Source organism: Mya arenaria, chromosome 6 (assembly GCF_026914265.1).
Source record: "Mya arenaria isolate MELC-2E11 chromosome 6, ASM2691426v1".
Lineage (NCBI taxonomy): Eukaryota > Metazoa > Mollusca > Bivalvia > Myida > Myidae > Mya > Mya arenaria.
Window position 1 is genome coordinate 10,056,160 of NC_069127.1, and position 18,968 is coordinate 10,075,127.

At 35.9% G+C, this 18,968-nt stretch overlaps 1 protein-coding gene across 1 annotated transcript; it reads left to right on the forward strand.

Annotated features, from left to right (window-relative positions):
• Positions 1–12,083: 12,083 nt before the first annotated feature.
• Positions 12,084–18,536, forward strand: LOC128238827 (proteasome assembly chaperone 1-like). The gene is made up of 6 exons (XM_052955094.1): positions 12,084–12,202; positions 15,191–15,297; positions 15,601–15,812; positions 16,526–16,730; positions 17,080–17,216; positions 18,213–18,536. Exons 1-6 carry the CDS (start codon positions 12,114–12,116, stop codon positions 18,285–18,287), a joined length of 825 nt encoding a protein of 274 aa, XP_052811054.1. The 5' UTR covers positions 12,084–12,113; the 3' UTR covers positions 18,288–18,536.
• Positions 18,537–18,968: the final 432 nt, after the last annotated feature.

Consider the following 18,968-nt stretch of genomic DNA (forward strand, 5'->3'; position numbering starts at 1 on the left):
TTAGACTGAGGTTTCCCTACAATGGGATTCACGATGGGTCTCCGCAGCAACATACGTATGCGCAAACACTGCAAACACTGACATGAATTTTCAAATGCCAACGCAGCATGGCACGATCGAACGTTATACAGACATGTTACATGAGTTCAAAAATTGCAAATTCAAATAAGACACATAGCATACGACGTATAAAGGTAATTGAAAAAATGCTACTTATTGACAAAAGTTTTCGTCCAAACAAAGTTGGTATTGCACTCGTTGAATTGCGCTGAGAGATATGCCACCTCAGTCAGACTGAAGTTTCCCTACAATGGGACTCACGGCGGGTCTCTGCAGCAATTAGCACACTTAGCTAAATACTTAAAGCGGGGAAGGATTTATCAATACATCTTCGTAAAACATTAGTATCAATTAATACAGCTGTTCGACATATGTTCATTCAATTCACTGATATGGGGTCCACGGTAATAATGCTGTTTTCAGATGGGCAAAAACGCACAAGCCAATAGTGAAATCGACTTACTGAATGTCTAGCTTAGACATAAATGTTACACCCAAAATTGAATGTGCCATATATACCCTATGACAGGAAATGCATTTTGACATCAGCTATTATTGCTAGGTATTGACTAACAGTTTTCGTTCAAACAAAGTTTAACAATTTAAAAAAAGTTGTCTTTGCACTCGTGACGTGAATTGCTCCGAGAGATATGCCAATTTAGTTAAATTAAGGTTTCCCTACAATGGGATTCACGGAGGGTCGCACATGCACAAACACTGCAAAGGACATGACATATTTTCAAATATCAACACAGCATGACACGATCAAACGTTAGACAGACATATTACACGAGTTCAATAATTGTTGCAAATTCAAATGAAACATAACAGACGACGTATAAAGGCAATTGCAAAATTAACATTGAATCCAATGCACCTTATATATCCTGTGACAAGACATGCATTTTGACATAAGCTGGCCGCAATTTTGCTAGTTACTGACAAATAAATTTTGTCCAAACAAAGTTTTAACAATTTAGAAAAGTTGTCATTGCACTCGTGACGTGAATTGCGCTTAGAGATATGCCAACTCAGTTCGACTGAAGCTTCCCTACAATGGGATTCACGGCGGGTCTCTGCAGCAATTAGCACACGAGCTAAATACTTTAAGCGGGGATGGATTTATCAAGAACTGAATGCATCTCCGTAAAACACGATTATCAATCAATTCAGTTCGGCAGATTTGAATTCAATTCACTGATAAGGCTTCACAGTATAAAGGTTGTTTTGGGAAATACTCACTTAGCAGTGGTGAAATCGACTTTAATACTGTAGAATGTTACTTAAATAGATTGTACCATAACCTATGAATGACTTCAGCTAGCCGCAATTATTGCGCGTCATTGACAATTAGTTTTCGTACAAAAAAATGTTTAACAATTTAAAAAAGTAAAAAATGAATTGCTCTGAGAGATGTTCCACGAGCGAAATTTATACAAAATTATTACATAAATTCAATAATTGTTGCAAATACAAATGGAACACTGTATATACGTCGATAAAAACAATTGCAAAAATAGCATTGAATTGTACCATATATATCCTATGACAGAAAAGAAATTTCGACATTAGCTAGCCGCAATTTGCTAGTTTTAGGCAAAAAGATATCGTCCAAACAAAGTTTAACAATTCAAAAAAGGAGTTATTGCACTCATGGCGTTGCGACTTACTGAATGCCTAGCTTAGACATAAATGTTACACCCAAAATTGAATGTACCATATATATCCTATGACAGGAAATGCATGTTGACATCAGCTAGTCGCAATTATTGCGCGTTATTGACAAATAGTTTTCGTCCAAACAAAGATTTACAAGTTAAAAAAAGTTATCTTTGCACTCGTGACGTGAATTGCTCCGAGAGATATGCCACCTCAGTTAGACTGAAGTTTCCCTACAATGGGATTCACGGCGGGTCTCTGCAGCAACATACACGCGCGCAAAATCTGCAAAAAATATGACATATTTTCACAAAGCCGACACAGCATGGCACGAGCGAAATTAATTCAAATGTTACAATAATTGTTGCAAATTCAAATGTCAAACAATGAAACACATAACAGAAGAAGATATAAAGGCGATTGTAAAAACATCATTGAGCATTTTTTACCGAACAAAGGCGCTCAGTAAATCCCCAACAACAAAAAAACGCCATGACTTTCTTGATTTAATATTGGAAATGAATGACAAGTTCCTTATTTTAAACGCGCATTACTTGCGTGTTAGCGTCACCAAAAACAACATCATCCACGTTAAAATTGACTGAAGACCAAGAAAGTCAACCAATAAGAACAGAAACAAATATTTAACTTCATTCATAATGAATGTTCTGTTTTTACAGAGCGCCTTGTCCGGTGATCTTAAATATATCAAACTGTACAAGAATACAAAACACGTGTCAAACATGGGCTTAGGGAAAACAATACAAATAGAAATGGAAAGGGTCTATTTCAGTTTCCATTTACCTGCTAGAAAGTCATGTGTATCAATGGAGACAATAGGAAGAAATAATGAAGTATATGCTTTATGTTAATTGCATTATTTACAAAGCTTTGCTGTAATAATCTATTTTGGAAATAGCTGTGTAATTTGTGTTTCATGAACTAATTTGTAAATTACAGTACTTTTTGCTGGCTTCTAGCGCAAACGCTTCCAATTGATTTTACATAATATCTACAAATGTTACGAAACAGACATGATGGACAAGAAGCAGAAAAAAGACGTGGACATATTCTAGTACATGATATCCGTAATCAACTAAATGTGTTTTAAATTAAACTACAAACATAAGACAACATCGACATCATAAATATTGCATAGAAACACCAACAAACATTAACTGCCCACACTTACTGATACAAACAACTTGCTATAAAGATCAAGGTGTCATCGCTACCCATTATCATAACCTAAATGCGAGTATTTTTTGTAACTGACTGTTGTCAACGAAAGAATTACTGAAGTATCGGATATTTTAATATACAACTTTTTATTAATTCTATAACTATTGCAAACCTAGAAATATTGTCTTACTTAGCTTAATAGAGATGCATTTTCGGGTTGGTAAGCTTAGCTTGTCAGGTTCTAAGTTACCACCTATTACAATCAAAAATCAGGACTTTAAAAGTGACTGGGAAAACACATAACAATAAAAAAAATGACAAACAGATACAATTGTTTACAAGTGGTGTACATGTACTATATACAAGACAGATATCGGCTACTCCCGAATTCCAAGATTTTCCGTAACCCTACTCCTTCGACCTATTGCAATTCCACCCTTTTACGCTTATTCTGGTGCGGTTTGTGCAGTGTGGTAGTCTGCAGTTGGCCCTCTGCGTAAAGAACAACAGAATGACTGTTATTGGAGATTTGAATGATCGAACGTACAAATGGAAGATCATGAGCAACCATGTCATCAAGATAATCAGTTAGATCAGCGACATTGCGTGACGGGCCTTGGTTGGCGCTTGAAGCCTTGGACATTTGCCTTTTACGGTCCTTAACTTGTTGAATGCTGACCGAACGTGTTATCTCATCAAACTTATTGGTCAGTATACCAAACACCTCAGATGGCATTTCAGTAGCAAGTTCATTTGATTTCTCAGTGACATGGGCTGGGGTGCGTACAAATTCAGAATTTGGAATTCGGGAGTTGCCGTGTGGCGCTAGACCGGGATATTTACCTACATACTCGACAACGGCCAGTCCATTTACAATACCAACCTCACTTAACCATGTCACCCTCTTTTTGTATGACGCGTCCAGCTTCAGTTTTGTATAATACCTCTGGACCACAGCAATTCTGTCTTTACTAGGCTGTGGTTCCATTGGCAAATACTCTACCTTACCCTGGATTCGCCGCTTTTTGCAAAACATACCATTTCTCCAGAAAACAGCTTGTAGCGTTTCGTCTGTGCCAATCAGAAAATATGTTTTTGGCGAAGACCCTTTACTTCCATCCCACACCCCGCAATCATCAATAAAGTTACTACGCCTACCTCCCGCCCGTTTACTGGAATTGTCCCCATTTTCTATTACGAAATAACAATTTTCTTTTCTACCTGCAGGCACAGACGGTAAACCAACACTTGAATGAGTAAGTAACTGAATTGTCGTTTTTGTATCTAGGAAACAACCCGAATCTAACTGCCCACTCTTATCAGATGGATACCAATCTGAAGTGGGCATCACATTTTCGGGAGAAAATGCTTCGCTCATTTCAGATCTTTTTCCATAATTTGCCATGCTGTTTTCTAGCTGAATTGGTTCTACAAAACATGACGACTTAACACAATCCTCAACATGAGGGACGCGCACACCATCAATAATGTCCTCGTTGTCAAAAATGATTGAAGCCGAGTTGTCAGTGTCACTGTTGGAGACTTTCTCTGAATTATAGATGGAATCTAGGCGATCAATGCGGCCTTCCGACTCTTTAACTAAGCAAACAAAGTGATCGGATACGAAATCTGATGAATCAGGAGGGAGACGCATCTTAGTCCACATCACACATATATCCGGAATTAAATCTTTACGGACACCACGACCGAATACCTCCCTTGTGAGTGGGCCTGAAGATCGGAGGTAAAGTTGAGGTGGATAGTAGGAATTAATAGGCAGTCGGATAGCCGCACTTATCGCGTAGATATGCGCTAACTCGCTAAAGGATCCGACCATTATAGTGTCATTTAGCAGTTTGGGGAATTGGCTTGTTACAATAACGTCCTCATCTAAGAATGATTTGTGGTCGTAAAAAGATTTGTTCAAAATCAGTTCTATTGCAGTGAGGAGCCTAACTAACAAGTGATGTGACTGTGTGTTTGTCATGGAAAGCGAAACAGAGCGATAGAGGCAATTTCCATCACCTGAACTTGACAATGGCCTGTACACTTCTCGCATTACAGGATGATAATTTATCAGAATTTCTGAAGATGTTCTGTCGGTGCTTGGTGGAACACGTCCATGGCGCTGGGAAGCAAGAGTCACACAATAGGTTTGTAACAATCGCCGCTCATTTTCAGCCGCATGTTCGGCTATAATCCAAGATTGTTTAACTTCTGCATCACCGACAGCGCTCCGGAGGCTAAAACGTAATTATACCAGTATTAAAGCAAGAGACGCATTCATAAGTGTTGTCCGAACTTTATTTAAATAATCTAAAGATGCACCCTAACAAGAGGTTTTACCCGTATTCATGCAATTGTGATAATTTACCGAAAAGGATGAATAAATTATGAAGAATGTGGTTCTTATGAAGGATACTGTGTTTGATTTGATTTGTTTGTGTTTTCAGCTATGTATACACAGGTATCATCTTGTTATCGGTTATTTATATTTTCCATAATTGCATTTAGTAAGGTTGATCATTAAAATTTTATGTTTGTTATACATGTGTATGTATTGATTTTAGCGAGTCACTTAATTCTAAATGGTGTGGCTTAAACGCGCCATTTCCAGTGTTGTAGTTTATATTAATAATTGTATTGTTAAAAGTTACGATTAACGATTATACTAACGTCTCATTCCGTTTTAAAAACAGATCCCTTATAAAAATGTATTCACCGATGCTGTTCATTATGATAATGTGCATCTCTTTTTGTAAATGTAACAACAAGTTCAAATCTTGTTTTCATTGGTACGCTAGTGCAGTAAAGTTCATATAATAATAAACGAAAGTTGAATGAATCAAGTACTTCATCCAGTTAAAGCAGGGAAGCCCTCCAGTCGCCGTTCATTCTCGCCCTTAATGACACGTTCACACATCACACGTTTTTAATGAGACAAACTTGTCGTAATGTGTCAAATGCTTGACTAATTAACTTAAAATTTAATTTGAACATAAGCAATCCCACTGTCTTGTAGTATTGATCCGTTTGGTAGGGTAGGCAAGCAAGTTTTTGAGGCAAATATGTGTTAGTCCTTTACAGATGTTAAAGCTGCACTCTCACAGATTGAACGTTTGACAACTTTTATCTCGTCTTGGAACGAGCCCATTTTTTCAAAATCCATAGAAACCAGTTAAATAAGACTTTTGACAAATAACATCGCAGATTTATATATCTCAGTTCAAAAAATTTATGCATTTTTCTTAAACCGTTAGTAACTATTTTCTAACGGATATTTGAAAATCTGCGATGTGATCTTTTGTCAGTAATTTTTATCATTGGTTTGTAGATACTTACGCAAATTTATTCCCTTTCCAAGACAAAAAATATAAAAGTTGTTAAAATTGTATATCTGTGAGAGTGCAGCTTTAAAAAGCTTAAAAAAGCGATTGTGTCTTTTTCACATGCATTCATTAACCATTGCAATAATTAAGCATTGATGACATGTTTGAATAGGACGCTAATTAAGGAGTACTTTGATATCAAACATAAATATAGATAACTCCACATTACAAACAGATTAGAAACATAATGTTGGAATAAAAATGAACTTGAAAGAAAATTATCTAGATGCAATACGAACAAATTTAGAATAGCACTTACAAAATTTCGAGTTTCCTCCCACGATTTATTGATTGAAACGGGTAGACATCATAATATACCGAGGGCAGATAGAATTTGTACTTATTGCAACATGAATGTCATTGAAAACTTCTAGTTTGTCCATATTATAATAATCTTAGAAGAGAATACTTTAACTTATTTTTGCCATTGGCCTACAAAACAAAAGTCTACCACTTTGATGTCTTCAGATTCAAGAAAAACATTACGAAATATTAGTAAACTTTTGTACTTTGCATTTATATTATTTAAGATCACGAAATTAACATGATGTGATAACTAAAACCATTGTTACGAATATGTAAGAAATTATACAACATCTCTTTATTGACCATGTCTTTGCTTTTTACGACAAAGTGATATAATTTATTTTGGCTATGAATGTGTAAACGTTTAATGCTGAATAAATGTTATGTATATGTATGTATTATACACTATGATTATATAACTATAATTTCATCTGGTCTCGTAGTGTAACATTTAACCAAAGAAAATAAACCTGTAAGATGTCTTTTTATTTATGACGGATTACTTAAACATGCACTCTTACTTAAATAAGATTTACCACAATTAACAATATTGTTTTAATATTCCAAAAGGATGAATAAATGTCGAAAACAATGGTTCTTATAAAGGAAATTGAAATTAATTGAAATTGAGGGATATTACGGTATTTCTATCTTATGAGATTATAGTCGACCACAGTAAAGTACACGGGGACAATTTCTATATCAGTATTTTCTATAAATGTATTTTTAGTAAAAGGTTAATCAGTCATGTTTTATACATGTCTATGTGTTGATTTTGAGTTTGATTGGTGTTTGCAGAACTCAGAATTTGTGTTGGCTTCGATTAGACTACAATGTGATAAGTGCTTTGGAGGAAAGTTCAGCAACGAAAAGTTTGCCATGTTGAACAAAGTTTGCATGTTACGGTTCCGTTTTTTCACTAAATTATAACGCAAGCCTTTAAATGGGTATAATTTCTTAACATATGTGTCTAACTTGAAAAGACATTTGATTTCAATCGCGTTTTTATCCGTGTTTTACTCAAATATGGAGTATTAACATTTAGCGTCACATACTTTACACACACCCTAGGTTGCATACATAATTGATATTTGCAAATTTTGTGATTATCAGTTTGTACAACGGCTATTCGTGGACAGATATAGAATTGTTTTTATACCACCTCAGATAAGTAGAATCAAAAATTTAACCATGCTAGAATATAAGTATCTTCCATGGCCGAGAGTGTAAGATTTTCCGCAAAACACCCTGCACGAGGGTCGAGATGAACCTATCTTACACGAGCAGCTATGGAAGTTGCTTTTTCTCCCACCTCAGTTATATAAAATTAAAAAAGTAAAATGTATTTTTTGCTGGAACACTTTTGTGCTTAGTGAAAATAATTGCGTTTGGATATGCGACAATTCGTGGTTGTCATGGATATGCGCGCAGTGGTCCAGGTTATGTTAATTGTCAAATCGGTCATTTAATAGTTCAGGAGTGAAGCATTATTTCTTCAAAGGTGCATGAAAACTGTTTTATGCCGACATTTGAAGAGAGAATAAATTAATTAAGTATTGCCACAAGACAATGTTTCAATGATGCTACAGACGATAGTCTTCAACAAGGGAGGTACTTACAATGTGGTGACCATTAAAAAGGAGTTCAATAGGGGCATTTTATCTTCGCCCGTGGGAATTTCTAGCATGGTTATATTATTGGATCTACTTATCTGAGGTGGGAGAAAATAAGTATCTTCCATGGTCGTGAGTGTAAGACAGGCCCAAATGTCTCGAAACTTCTTAAGCTTATTTCAATTAGCCAAAATACATACTAATAATGGATTTTGATAAATGAAAAATGTTTTTTTTTTCCCAATTAACATACAGATTTTTCTTATATAATCTCTAAAAACTTTTTAATATAACGCATATTGTAGAACAATAAAAATAGTGAGTCCTGTGGAGGGACTTAAGAAGTTTCGAGAAATTGGGGCCTGGTTCATACCGACCCGAGCTCAACGAGGTTGACCGAGTTTCCGTAAAACACCCTGCGCGAGGATTGGGATAAACCTAACTTACACGAGCGGCTATTGTAGATGCTTTTTTCCCACCTCAAAATTAATTAAAAAAATATTTTTTATGCGCGCAGGGTTTCAGATTATATTAATTGTCAAATCGGTCTTTAAATAGTTTTGAGGAGAGTGAAGCATTATTTCTTGAAAGGTGCATGAAAACTGGTGACAATTGAAGCGAGAAATAATGAATTAGCATTGTAAAGATTGCCGCAAGGCAAGATTCTATGATGCTACGGACAACTGTCTTCAACAGTGGAGGTAATTACAATGTGGCGACCATTAGAAATGAGTTCCATACATGATACGGGTACTTGTTTTATCTTTGCCCATGGGCAAGATAAGAATATCAACAACATACATGTAGTTATGAAATGTTGATTTAACTTTTAATGGGTCATCGATTTCGGTTCATTTAAGACACATATTATGTAGATATGACAATTTTGTATTTGCGTTATCGTTGCTAAGAAAGAACTAAAAGAATGAAATACCGAGCACTTTGAATAAAGGTTGCAAAATACCTTTTTTATCTTTCAACCTCATTGAAACATTGAAATTAACGTTTAACGCGGACCAAACGTACTTATCATGAATTTTGTCATGGTTTATTCCAAAAATGTACTTTATATCTAAATAACTAATAAAACGTTCTCCAGTGTTTCTTAATTAATATGACATGACGAAAACACAGTAAGATACTGGGGTGCGTTTCAATAAAGATTTTTATCGTAAGTTGAAATTATCTTAGTGTCATAGTTTCATTATTTTAATACATATTGGAGTGAACTGAACTCGAGTCAGCATTGAAAATGAACGCCAAATTGAGTAAATAAAAATAATTGATGTGCATGTATTGTTAATCTTTATACAGGTTTAAGAGAATTGGAGTTACGACTAAAATCCTTTATTGAAACGGCCCCCAGGATAGCGAGGTTGTCAGGGACAATCAGAATAAGCTGGGGGGGGGGGGGGGTTAAAAACCGGTCAAATTGCTCCGTGCCGAAACACACATAGAAAGTAGATTTTGTAAATGAATTTTTCAATACTTGTTCACGTTATAATGCCCATTCGGACATTCGGAACTTCTCGGCCATTTTTATCGAAAACAACCTCGGGTGTATGCCGGTACATTAGTTTGGGTAGTTCGTAGTTTTTTTTAATTATACCTTTAATAAAATATCGAGTTGTATTTATTGATATAAGTTTAAATTGATTGTGAAGTATATTATTGCCTAGATTCCAAGATTCCAAGAGTTAAACTGCTTAATCAAATTACTACGCGATCTACTTGCAACTGACGAACCGCTTTTTAAAATGTAAACCGTCCAAATGCACCCGAGGTTGTTTTCGATAAAAATGGCCGAGGAGCTCCGAATGAATGCCAGACATGTCGCATAAGTCATATTGTTTACATTGCTATTTTGTGGAATTTATCTGCTCATGTAAAGTTCATGTAATATACAGTACGTCATAAAAAAAAATCCAACAGTCGTTACTCAGTTTCTACGACTTACCGAAGTAGAGCGCTGCCTGCGTTATATTCATCCCCGGAGAAGACGCACTTGGGGCAGAAAAAACGCGCATGCTTGGTGGACCACGACGGCAGTTCGGCCTCTGCGATGTTAACGCAGTCACTGTGCATGCATTTCTTGCATTTGCTGCACTGAATAATGCCAGATAAGCAACTATTCCAACACACCACACAATCCATTGTCAAGCTAATACATTTATTGATGAAGCTATTTTTAATTTATTCCTTTAAACACTTCAAATGTCAGAAAATCAATGTTAAATAGAAATGGAAATGAACTAAGGAAAGAAATGTTTTTAGGTTAAAACCTAATTTTGCCATACACGCGTAAGTCAAACTACGGAATTACATTATGGTCGTTTGAGAATTGTCCTGGTATTTATGTAATGACTCAACTAATTGACACCAGGTGACAAATACACACTTAATTGGCATGTGAACTGAAGACTGGTTTGTTTCCGTACGGTTGTGGCTTGACCCTTTTTACACCTGTCAAGTGTCAATGGCATTACCATATTACCTTTCTGGATGACGTAAGATGAGGGTCCCTATGTCCCACCTTGTGTACTGCCAAAGTGTCAGAAATTAAATACCCAGTATACCAATATTTATGCGTAAATCTACAGAAACAAGCTCAGCAGCAAAAAGTTTAAGCATACACCCGGTCTAATGGCACTAGGTAAACGCCAAAGATATAGAACATAAAAACAAAAAATCACAATCAAGAAACATGAAAGAACAGCACAAAACTCCTCACACAAGTCGCCTGTACATACATAACAATGAAATATGTTTACTTGATTTTAATGCCATTGACTGACAATAAATTTTCGGTTACAGACAGACTGATAGACAAGAGTTGTTTATTGTCGTAAACATGTAAAGAATAGTTTCCTCACAATTCATGATTTGCCAATCAATAAAGATGGTCACAGAGATATATGGCAATTAACAAGGAAAGCATAATAAGAATAAAAAACATAATAGAGAATATAATATATTTTTTACAAATGGTAAATATCTAAATTAAAATGCAAATGCTATATATTTGAAATTCAAGGATAATAGGGATTTTTAGGCTAATATTATGTATTACTTAATATATTAGATCATATTATTTTCAAAATAATTTCTTATAAGAAATTCCTTGCTTTATGAATTTACTTAGATTTCTGGTTTTGGCGATATTTTGCGATTTCATTAATTCAATTTGTGAGCCACAAGAGTTGTCATTCATATCGGTTAAAGCTGCATTTCTCACGGATTGACCTTTTTGTCATGGTCAAATTGTTTGCTATATTCGAATGAGATTCATTTTAAATTGGCAAATCAGAAGTAGAAAACCAGTTGTATAAATATATTTATAGAAACAATTCAAATTAACTTCTAAGCAAGGTGAAAGCGTTTTCCAGAAATAAGCTGTAGCATTTCTGTCCTTTTTATACCCCTCCCTTACTCCGGCTACCCCCACCCCCCTCACATACGGCATACCCTCCACACCCACATTATAGTAGGAGCTCCAGCCACCCCGACCCCACTGACAATCATTTAAATGATAAGGAAAATCTAAATGTGTATTCCGGTCATTACGTGTAGCTTTTGAGATCTTTTTGTACCCCCCGCCCCCTGACTTCCACACCCTTTCCCCATCCCCCTCACTCACGGAATACCTTCCCCACTCACAGTATAGTATGAGCCAAAGCCTCCTAAACCACCTCACGCACAAATATGTTTATGCTAAAGCAACATTTCTACTGTTTTTAATGTATTAAAACTAAAAACTAAAATAAAACTAAGTGGCCTAAATGTAAGGGGCCGAAAATCTCGATTCAATATCTTTTTGGGGCCGAAATGTCTCATGGGCCGATTTTGTAATTGGCCGATTTGTCTCGCTCCTGTTCCACAAACCAGTTGACTGCTACCCGACAAAATGGCGACTTTCTTTGGCGAAATTGTACCATCATTTTCAAGAGCTGTAGACGATGACGACGATGATATCGACAGTGAATACATTGAGACGTAATGGAACTTATTTATATCTTATTTCCTGGAACAATATCCAATTTGAACCCAATTTTTTTAAGTTTACATGTTTTGTTTAATCTTTAATCATTCATACAAAACACCATGTTTATGAACCATTATTTTTTAAGCTATAATATCGATTCTAGGACATTTGCCCCCCCGGACATTTGCCCCCCCGGATGTTTGCCCCCCTTTTGGACCATCGCGGACATTTGCCCCCCCGCCGTTTTCGAGGGGGCGGACATTTGCCCCCCCGCCGTTTTCGAGGGGGCGGACATTTGCCCCCCCCCGGTTTTATAAGTTTATACCAAGATAATAAAAATATATTAATTTATAAAAAAAATGAACATTTTTTTCTTTAACTATTTGTTCAATTTACGTTCAAACTGCCAACCGATTTACACCAGTTTGTATGTTTGTCACTAATTACATATAAATACAGATTACACCGTTCAGGTCACACATGTGACGATGTAGGCCTAGGCTTAGGTAAGACAACAATGTAAATCCTTTTATAATATTTTTATTTCAAATCAGAAGTCATATAGCACATTTATAGCACTCATATATACAAGTATATACAGCAAAAAATACGTTTCTGTTCTCTGAATGGTATGATAAGTAATTCACTAATCAAGATCAAAATAGCACATTCATTTTAGCACATTCATCATATCATATTACAGGTACATTACAGATGTTCAGTCCTAACGCAAATTATTGACTCATTGATCGACGTGACAATTTATATATTATTTAAATTTGATGGCTAGAAGTGTAATTGTATAATTATGTTATGCCAATAAACTGCTGCATTGAATTGAATTTACCTGAAAGGGCCGTTGACGTAGTTCCGATCGAAAATGGAGGGGGGGCAAATGTCCGCCCCCTCGAACATTGAGGGGGGGCAAATGTCCGCCCCCTCGAAAACGGCGGGGGGGCAAATGTCCGCCATGGTCCAAAAGGGGGGCAAACATCCGGGGGGGCAAATGTCCGGGGGGGCAAATGTCCGTTTACCTATAATATCAGTACTGTACAATTAGTAATATGTATGAATTTTATGTACAATTCATTTTTTAGGCAACCCTTATCCCTTATTGGAATAGTCCATATTAACAGCCGCTTCCGAGTCTTCAACGATTTTTTTTTGGCAATTCAACGTGAACAAAATGAATATCCAAATGTTAAAACAAATCCCTAAACTTGCATTATTTTGGCTAACATTAAGTAAAAATTGTCAAATCATTTTCAAAAACCATGAAACCATATTTACTTTCAAAAGCATAGAATATGTTATGTAATGTTCATGGAATCATGTAGTCCGGAGCCCAGAAAATAATCATTTCTGTTTTAGTGAATTTTATAGAGTATTTGATTTTCGCTTTATCGCTATGACTTCTTTATGATGATTTCGTGTATTTAATACTAATGTTATGGTTTTAGTATTAAATGTCTAAATTTAGCTAGTAAATGATTAATTAATACGAATAAGTTGTATTCTTAATAGTTTTCTATGTTTTCGTATGTTTGATAAACTTGACACCCCTACTCTGTAACGTTAGTTATATATAATGGTTTCAACCTTAGAGTTTGTTAAGAATGGACCATTCCATTCTGGTCACGTGATGTTAGGGTATATAAGAAGCGAAAGGCATAGAAATAGTTAGTTCTTGTCTCGACGCCGATGTGAGAACATCAAGTTAATAATATATAGGGAAGCTTTGAAGTATCTTTTTGTACTGTTTAGGGCGGGTTCTGAACTATTGGGGGCTAGGAGAATTAAAGTGAAGCATTGCGCTACAGCTTCTAGTTTCCAGATTCGGACATCCGTGTGGTTTCTTTTTGGCCTCTTAGTAAGCCTGGATCATTGCGATACAGACAGAACAGGGTCTATGGTTTGATTCCCCGTAAAGGCTATACATTTAGGACTGTGGGTTTCACTGATATATTGTGATTGGTATATAAGCGTTTTGTTTACTGGTCCTATAAGATAAAGCATAGGTGTTGAAATGTTTCTGTTTGTTCGTTCTTGTTTTTGGGATAATTAAACATTGATTTTTGAACCATTATAATTATTTCTCCAATCATTGGTTTTGTAAGCAATCATTGTTAATCACTTGTATATATTATTAATTTCATACTTAATTTTTGGGACAATGCAGTCCGAGAATAGGGTTGAAGTTTAATTTAAGGTAGCGTGTCCGAGCTAACTAGGGAAGAAACGTTATTCTTTAGTTAAATAAGGGTTTTAATATTATTTTTTTATAAACAAACATGTTCTACTTTCCCAGGCAATTATAAACTGAAGTGATTTTTTGATAGTTGTTCATATGATTATGCCACAGCTATCTGCTTGACTTTAGCCGCCTTCTATGTCATTTTTTCTGTCTATTTTCTTAAGAGGAGAGAGTAAGTAGCCCAAAAGTTCATACTACAGGGAAAAGAACAATTCAAAAAATCCCTCGCTAAATTGTGGGTGGATTAACTTCAAACAAGAATTCTCTTAATTGTGGCCTAAGACTAAGAACAAATTTTATATAATTATTTTTCAAGCCAAAGTTCAAGCTCTGTTTAAAACAAATATTGAAAGTCAGTCTGAAATATCTTTTGGCATCAAAACCAAACTTAGTGCTCATTCAAAATGTACATCACATGATCTTATGTTTTGTTTGTGTTTTTGTTTGTGTAACTGTCATGGTTTTAAACTAAAAGATATCATTATAGAATTGTTTAGCTTTGCTTGGCAAATACCATTTAAATAAAATATCGAATAAAACAGTAGAAGCACATGCCATTTGTTTGATAAGGACTGTGGCTCAATAAAAATATTATTATATCATTATTATTAAGACTAAACTGTTATGATGCTATATTATATTATTTATTTCCATAGTATAAGGATCATGTTTTATTGAGACTAAGCTCTCGAGTGACCAAATTGATTCCCTTTTATTATTTTGCTGCATTCATTATGTTCTGTAGGACGAGCGTGAGATGGTCCCCTGTTGTGCAAGCCGAACGTCTCACAACTCCAGACCAGAAGGTTCCATGTCAGACTTTAGTCATCGCTATTGGCCCGGCTGCTGCAGGTAAATGTTGAGAAGATGAAATAACTTTATATAATAGCAGGAACCTTTTGCTCTGTGATATTGTATTTGTAAAGAAAAAGTTAAGGTTTGTTTCTGTTTCAAAGCATTTGTTTGTTTCCATTAAGTAAGTACATCTAGTAGTAGATTCTGATTTTGTCAAAAACAATACTGTTAAATAACTGCTTCTTCTTCTGCGGGCTCTTCTTTTAACTTATTATAAAATAGCTTTTAAATTTTGAAGTGTTTCATTGTTCCATTGTTTTTATTTTGATTTACATATTTTTTTCCTCATTCTTTTTTCAGGTTTTGTGCAGGCCTATATATTGACTGAACAGTTCTACGTTGTGGGAGCACTTTTCAGTGGGATGTCAGACAATGATGTGAACACCTTTGATCAGACAGCCCCCTCTGACAAAACTTGCTACATATATCGGTCCAGAAGTAACGACCAGGCTTACCTGTGTCTGTGCAAAACAGATGTTTCAGATGAGCAATGTTACTCATGGGCAGATCAGGTTGGTTCCATAAAATTTATTATCTTCAATCTTTTAAAACTACCAAATTAGAAAACATATATATTGCCTGTCTTTCCATTTTGTCACCAATAGATTACACTTCTCCACTATGTTAAGGTAAATCTCATGCTTTACTTGAGTTGCGAAAAAGTCACTGGTAAGAAAGCCATTGGTTGTAAAAAAAAAAAGTATGTTACGAAAAAAATGTTTTCATGCACTCTTATATAAAGCCCAGATAAGAAAGTTAGGCCTTAGCCAGATTTATATTAGTTGTCTTTGTTGAGATTAAAACTTTAAGCTTTAAAGCTGCACTCTCACAGATTGAACGTTTTGACAACTTCTTTATTTTTTATCTTGGAACGAGCCAATTTTTGTAAAAATCCATGGAAACCAATTATATAAGACTGCTGACAAAAAATTAGATCGCAGATGTTTATATTTAAGTTCAAAACTTGATTTTTTATGCATTTTCTTAAGCCATTAAATATTAATTTTCAAACGTAAATATGAAAATCTGTGATCTGATCTTTTGTAATGTTAGCAGTCTTGTATCATTGGTTTGCAGATATTAAATTTACGCAAAAATTTGCCCTTTCCAAGACAAAAAATAAAAAAGTTGTAAAAATGGTAAATCTGTGAGAGTGCAGCTAAAAAGTGTTTCAATAAATTCATACATCTAAAACATCCAAGGGAGACTATCACTTCCATTTCAGTTGTTTTCCTGTCTGAGCACAGACTCCCCAAGCCTGTATGCTAGCATCCTGTGTTCGACAATGTTGAGTGAGTACCGCAGTGATGTGCCTGTGTCAGAGCTTGAAACACCGTTCCTGCGGGCTCTCAAGACCGGGCGCTTTGCTGGGACACCTGTGTGCCCCTTCCTTGAGCAGCCCAATCTCCTGTCTGGCCTGGCAGCCCAGTGTGAGTTGAACGTGTTAGAAAATGTTAATTTTCAAATTATTAAATACAATTTAATTGTTGTCTTGATAAATGGAGCCGTGTCAACTTACTACATTGTATATTTATTTGACTGATAATTGATTGCAGGCCAAAAGCCTTCAACTAAATACTCACCCAGGATTCACAAACAAAAACGTGTGTTCTTTTCTTCAGTACATCCTTTTGATGAAGTACACATGTTAGTGCCAATACAAGTTTGAAGATGCGCTAGTTAATTAACAATCATGAACGGCTTTTACTACATTAGTATATTATCAGTCATTGAGTAAGTGTCGTTGCAAGCATATGTTGTGTATTCACTGTGTTACAGTGTTGACGGTCCTACAGGCACGTGACGTAAAGGCAGTGCTGTACGTATGCTACACAGACTGTCTCTACCTGGACTCAGAAACCATGGCTGTGTTCAGACCCCTCCTCAAGACCACCCCCATCAAGGACATATACCAGGTAACATAGTCTTATCAATAGCCTCCCCTCTGTTAATGTTTTGACTTGTCAGGCTCCTTCAGTTACCATTGGAATCTGGTAACTTAAGTACCTGTTTTTTCAAGCTTTTAGAATTATCATACTAAAACTCTAAAAAAGAAGTGTACCATAATAATAGCTTGTGTTCTACAAATATATTAAACTACCAACCATGCGTTTCTGGCACATCTTCTATTTGTTCCACCTTTTTCTGCTAAAATACCTGCATATCGAGGTAAGCCGCATGGCGGTGAAATGCCGCGTGTATGCTTTTCGGAAGTAGCTTGTGATAGCAGTGGATTAACACGTTGGCTACCCTGGAATATATTGTGGCAATTTTCTGCGATGATGCAAACTCTCCCACAGTGGCAACAAGTTTTTTGCAAAAAAACGCTTGGTTGGAAGTTTATGTTGAGGTATTGTGACACAATGGTCCATGGTCACAATATGTTTTTTTAATAAGTTTGCAAAGTTTCTACATTTTATTTACAAGCAACACAAAGGTGGAATTTAAAGCCATATATCAACTCAGAAGCAAATGTCCGACTTCATAGCTTGGAAGTCCGAACCAGACTCCCAGGCTACGGGCAGACGGCCCAAAGCACATTTTGCTTACGTCATATACACGTGACCTCACCTGGCTAGCTTCTTAGCTCAGGTATTTCCCCAATATGTGCTCACGTGAATATGCAAGACTGTATTGTGTTACAGGTATCACATAGCCATGGTCTCGTCATCAGTGGCATTGTGAACAATTGATTAATGCCCATTGTTAAACTGGAGAAAAAACAACAAAAGAGTGGTGGTGTTTGCTCAACAGCACTCTCAGTAAGCTTCATAATGCTTCCATAGGTGAGGGTGTAATGAGCTCATATTAATATGGTGAAACATCAGTCATAAGAATCCTGCCAAATGACACATACCGAACATTTTTAAATGGCAAACACATATTCAAAACAATTCCCTTTTATTTTGCAGGGGAACACTAAAGCTGAGGAAGTAATGAGACATATAGTGGACTCCTACTCCTTGAAGAACTCTCTGTACATGTAATGTGCACACCTGAGCTGTGTTAACATCTACAGGTTCTTCAAGTCCCAAAGGAAGGCTATCACTCCAAGTCAGCTGTACACCTTGTCTGAGCATGACCAAGACTAGCCTGGAGCTGTATTGGTCACTTGTATAAGCTCTGAGGCACATGACAGTGTGTTGTGACTGTTATGTCACCTGGGCTTGTGATATGGTGCTGGTCATCATAGGTCACTACACGTTTGGTTGATCACAAATAAAATAAGTGCTGTACCTTAGTTTTAGTCATTTATACGTCAAGGATATCATCAATTAAGGTATCATGAAAGTTTATTACTCAAGGCTACTTAAGATGAGAAATATGATAGTAGTTGTTCATGTGAGGTTCATTAAATTGTTTTAAACTGGCAGGGTCTGTTGGTGAACCCTCTCTCTGTCTGTCCAGAAAAACTACGCTGCAATAAATCAAGAAGTATGCAACTTAGGTAAATGCAACTTTGTATAAGATGATTATACTGTTTATCAGACAAAGAATGTGGCTGCTTTGTCAACACAAATACGGTAGTGAAAATACCACTTTTAATGCGTTTGTTTGAAAAAAGTGGATTGTGTGGACTCGAATAGTCTGCAAGCTAGGTATATGAAACATAGTGTTCAAGTGGTAAGGTGCCAGTAAAGGAAATTATGCACATCTTTTAAATGTAT

What these genes read in the sequence shown, in the direction of transcription:
- LOC128238827 (XM_052955094.1), top strand. Translation starts at nt 12,114, where the DNA reads ATGGCGACTTTCTTTGGCGAAATTGTACCATCATTTTCAAGAGCTGTA. An exon ending in GTTACTCATGGGCAGATCAG is followed by an intron (nt 15,813 to 16,525) that starts GTTGGTTCCATA and finishes CTTCCATTTCAG; the next exon opens with TTGTTTTCCTGTCTGAGCAC. An exon ending in GTCTGGCCTGGCAGCCCAGT is followed by an intron (nt 16,731 to 17,079) that starts GTGAGTTGAACG and finishes ACTGTGTTACAG; the next exon opens with TGTTGACGGTCCTACAGGCA.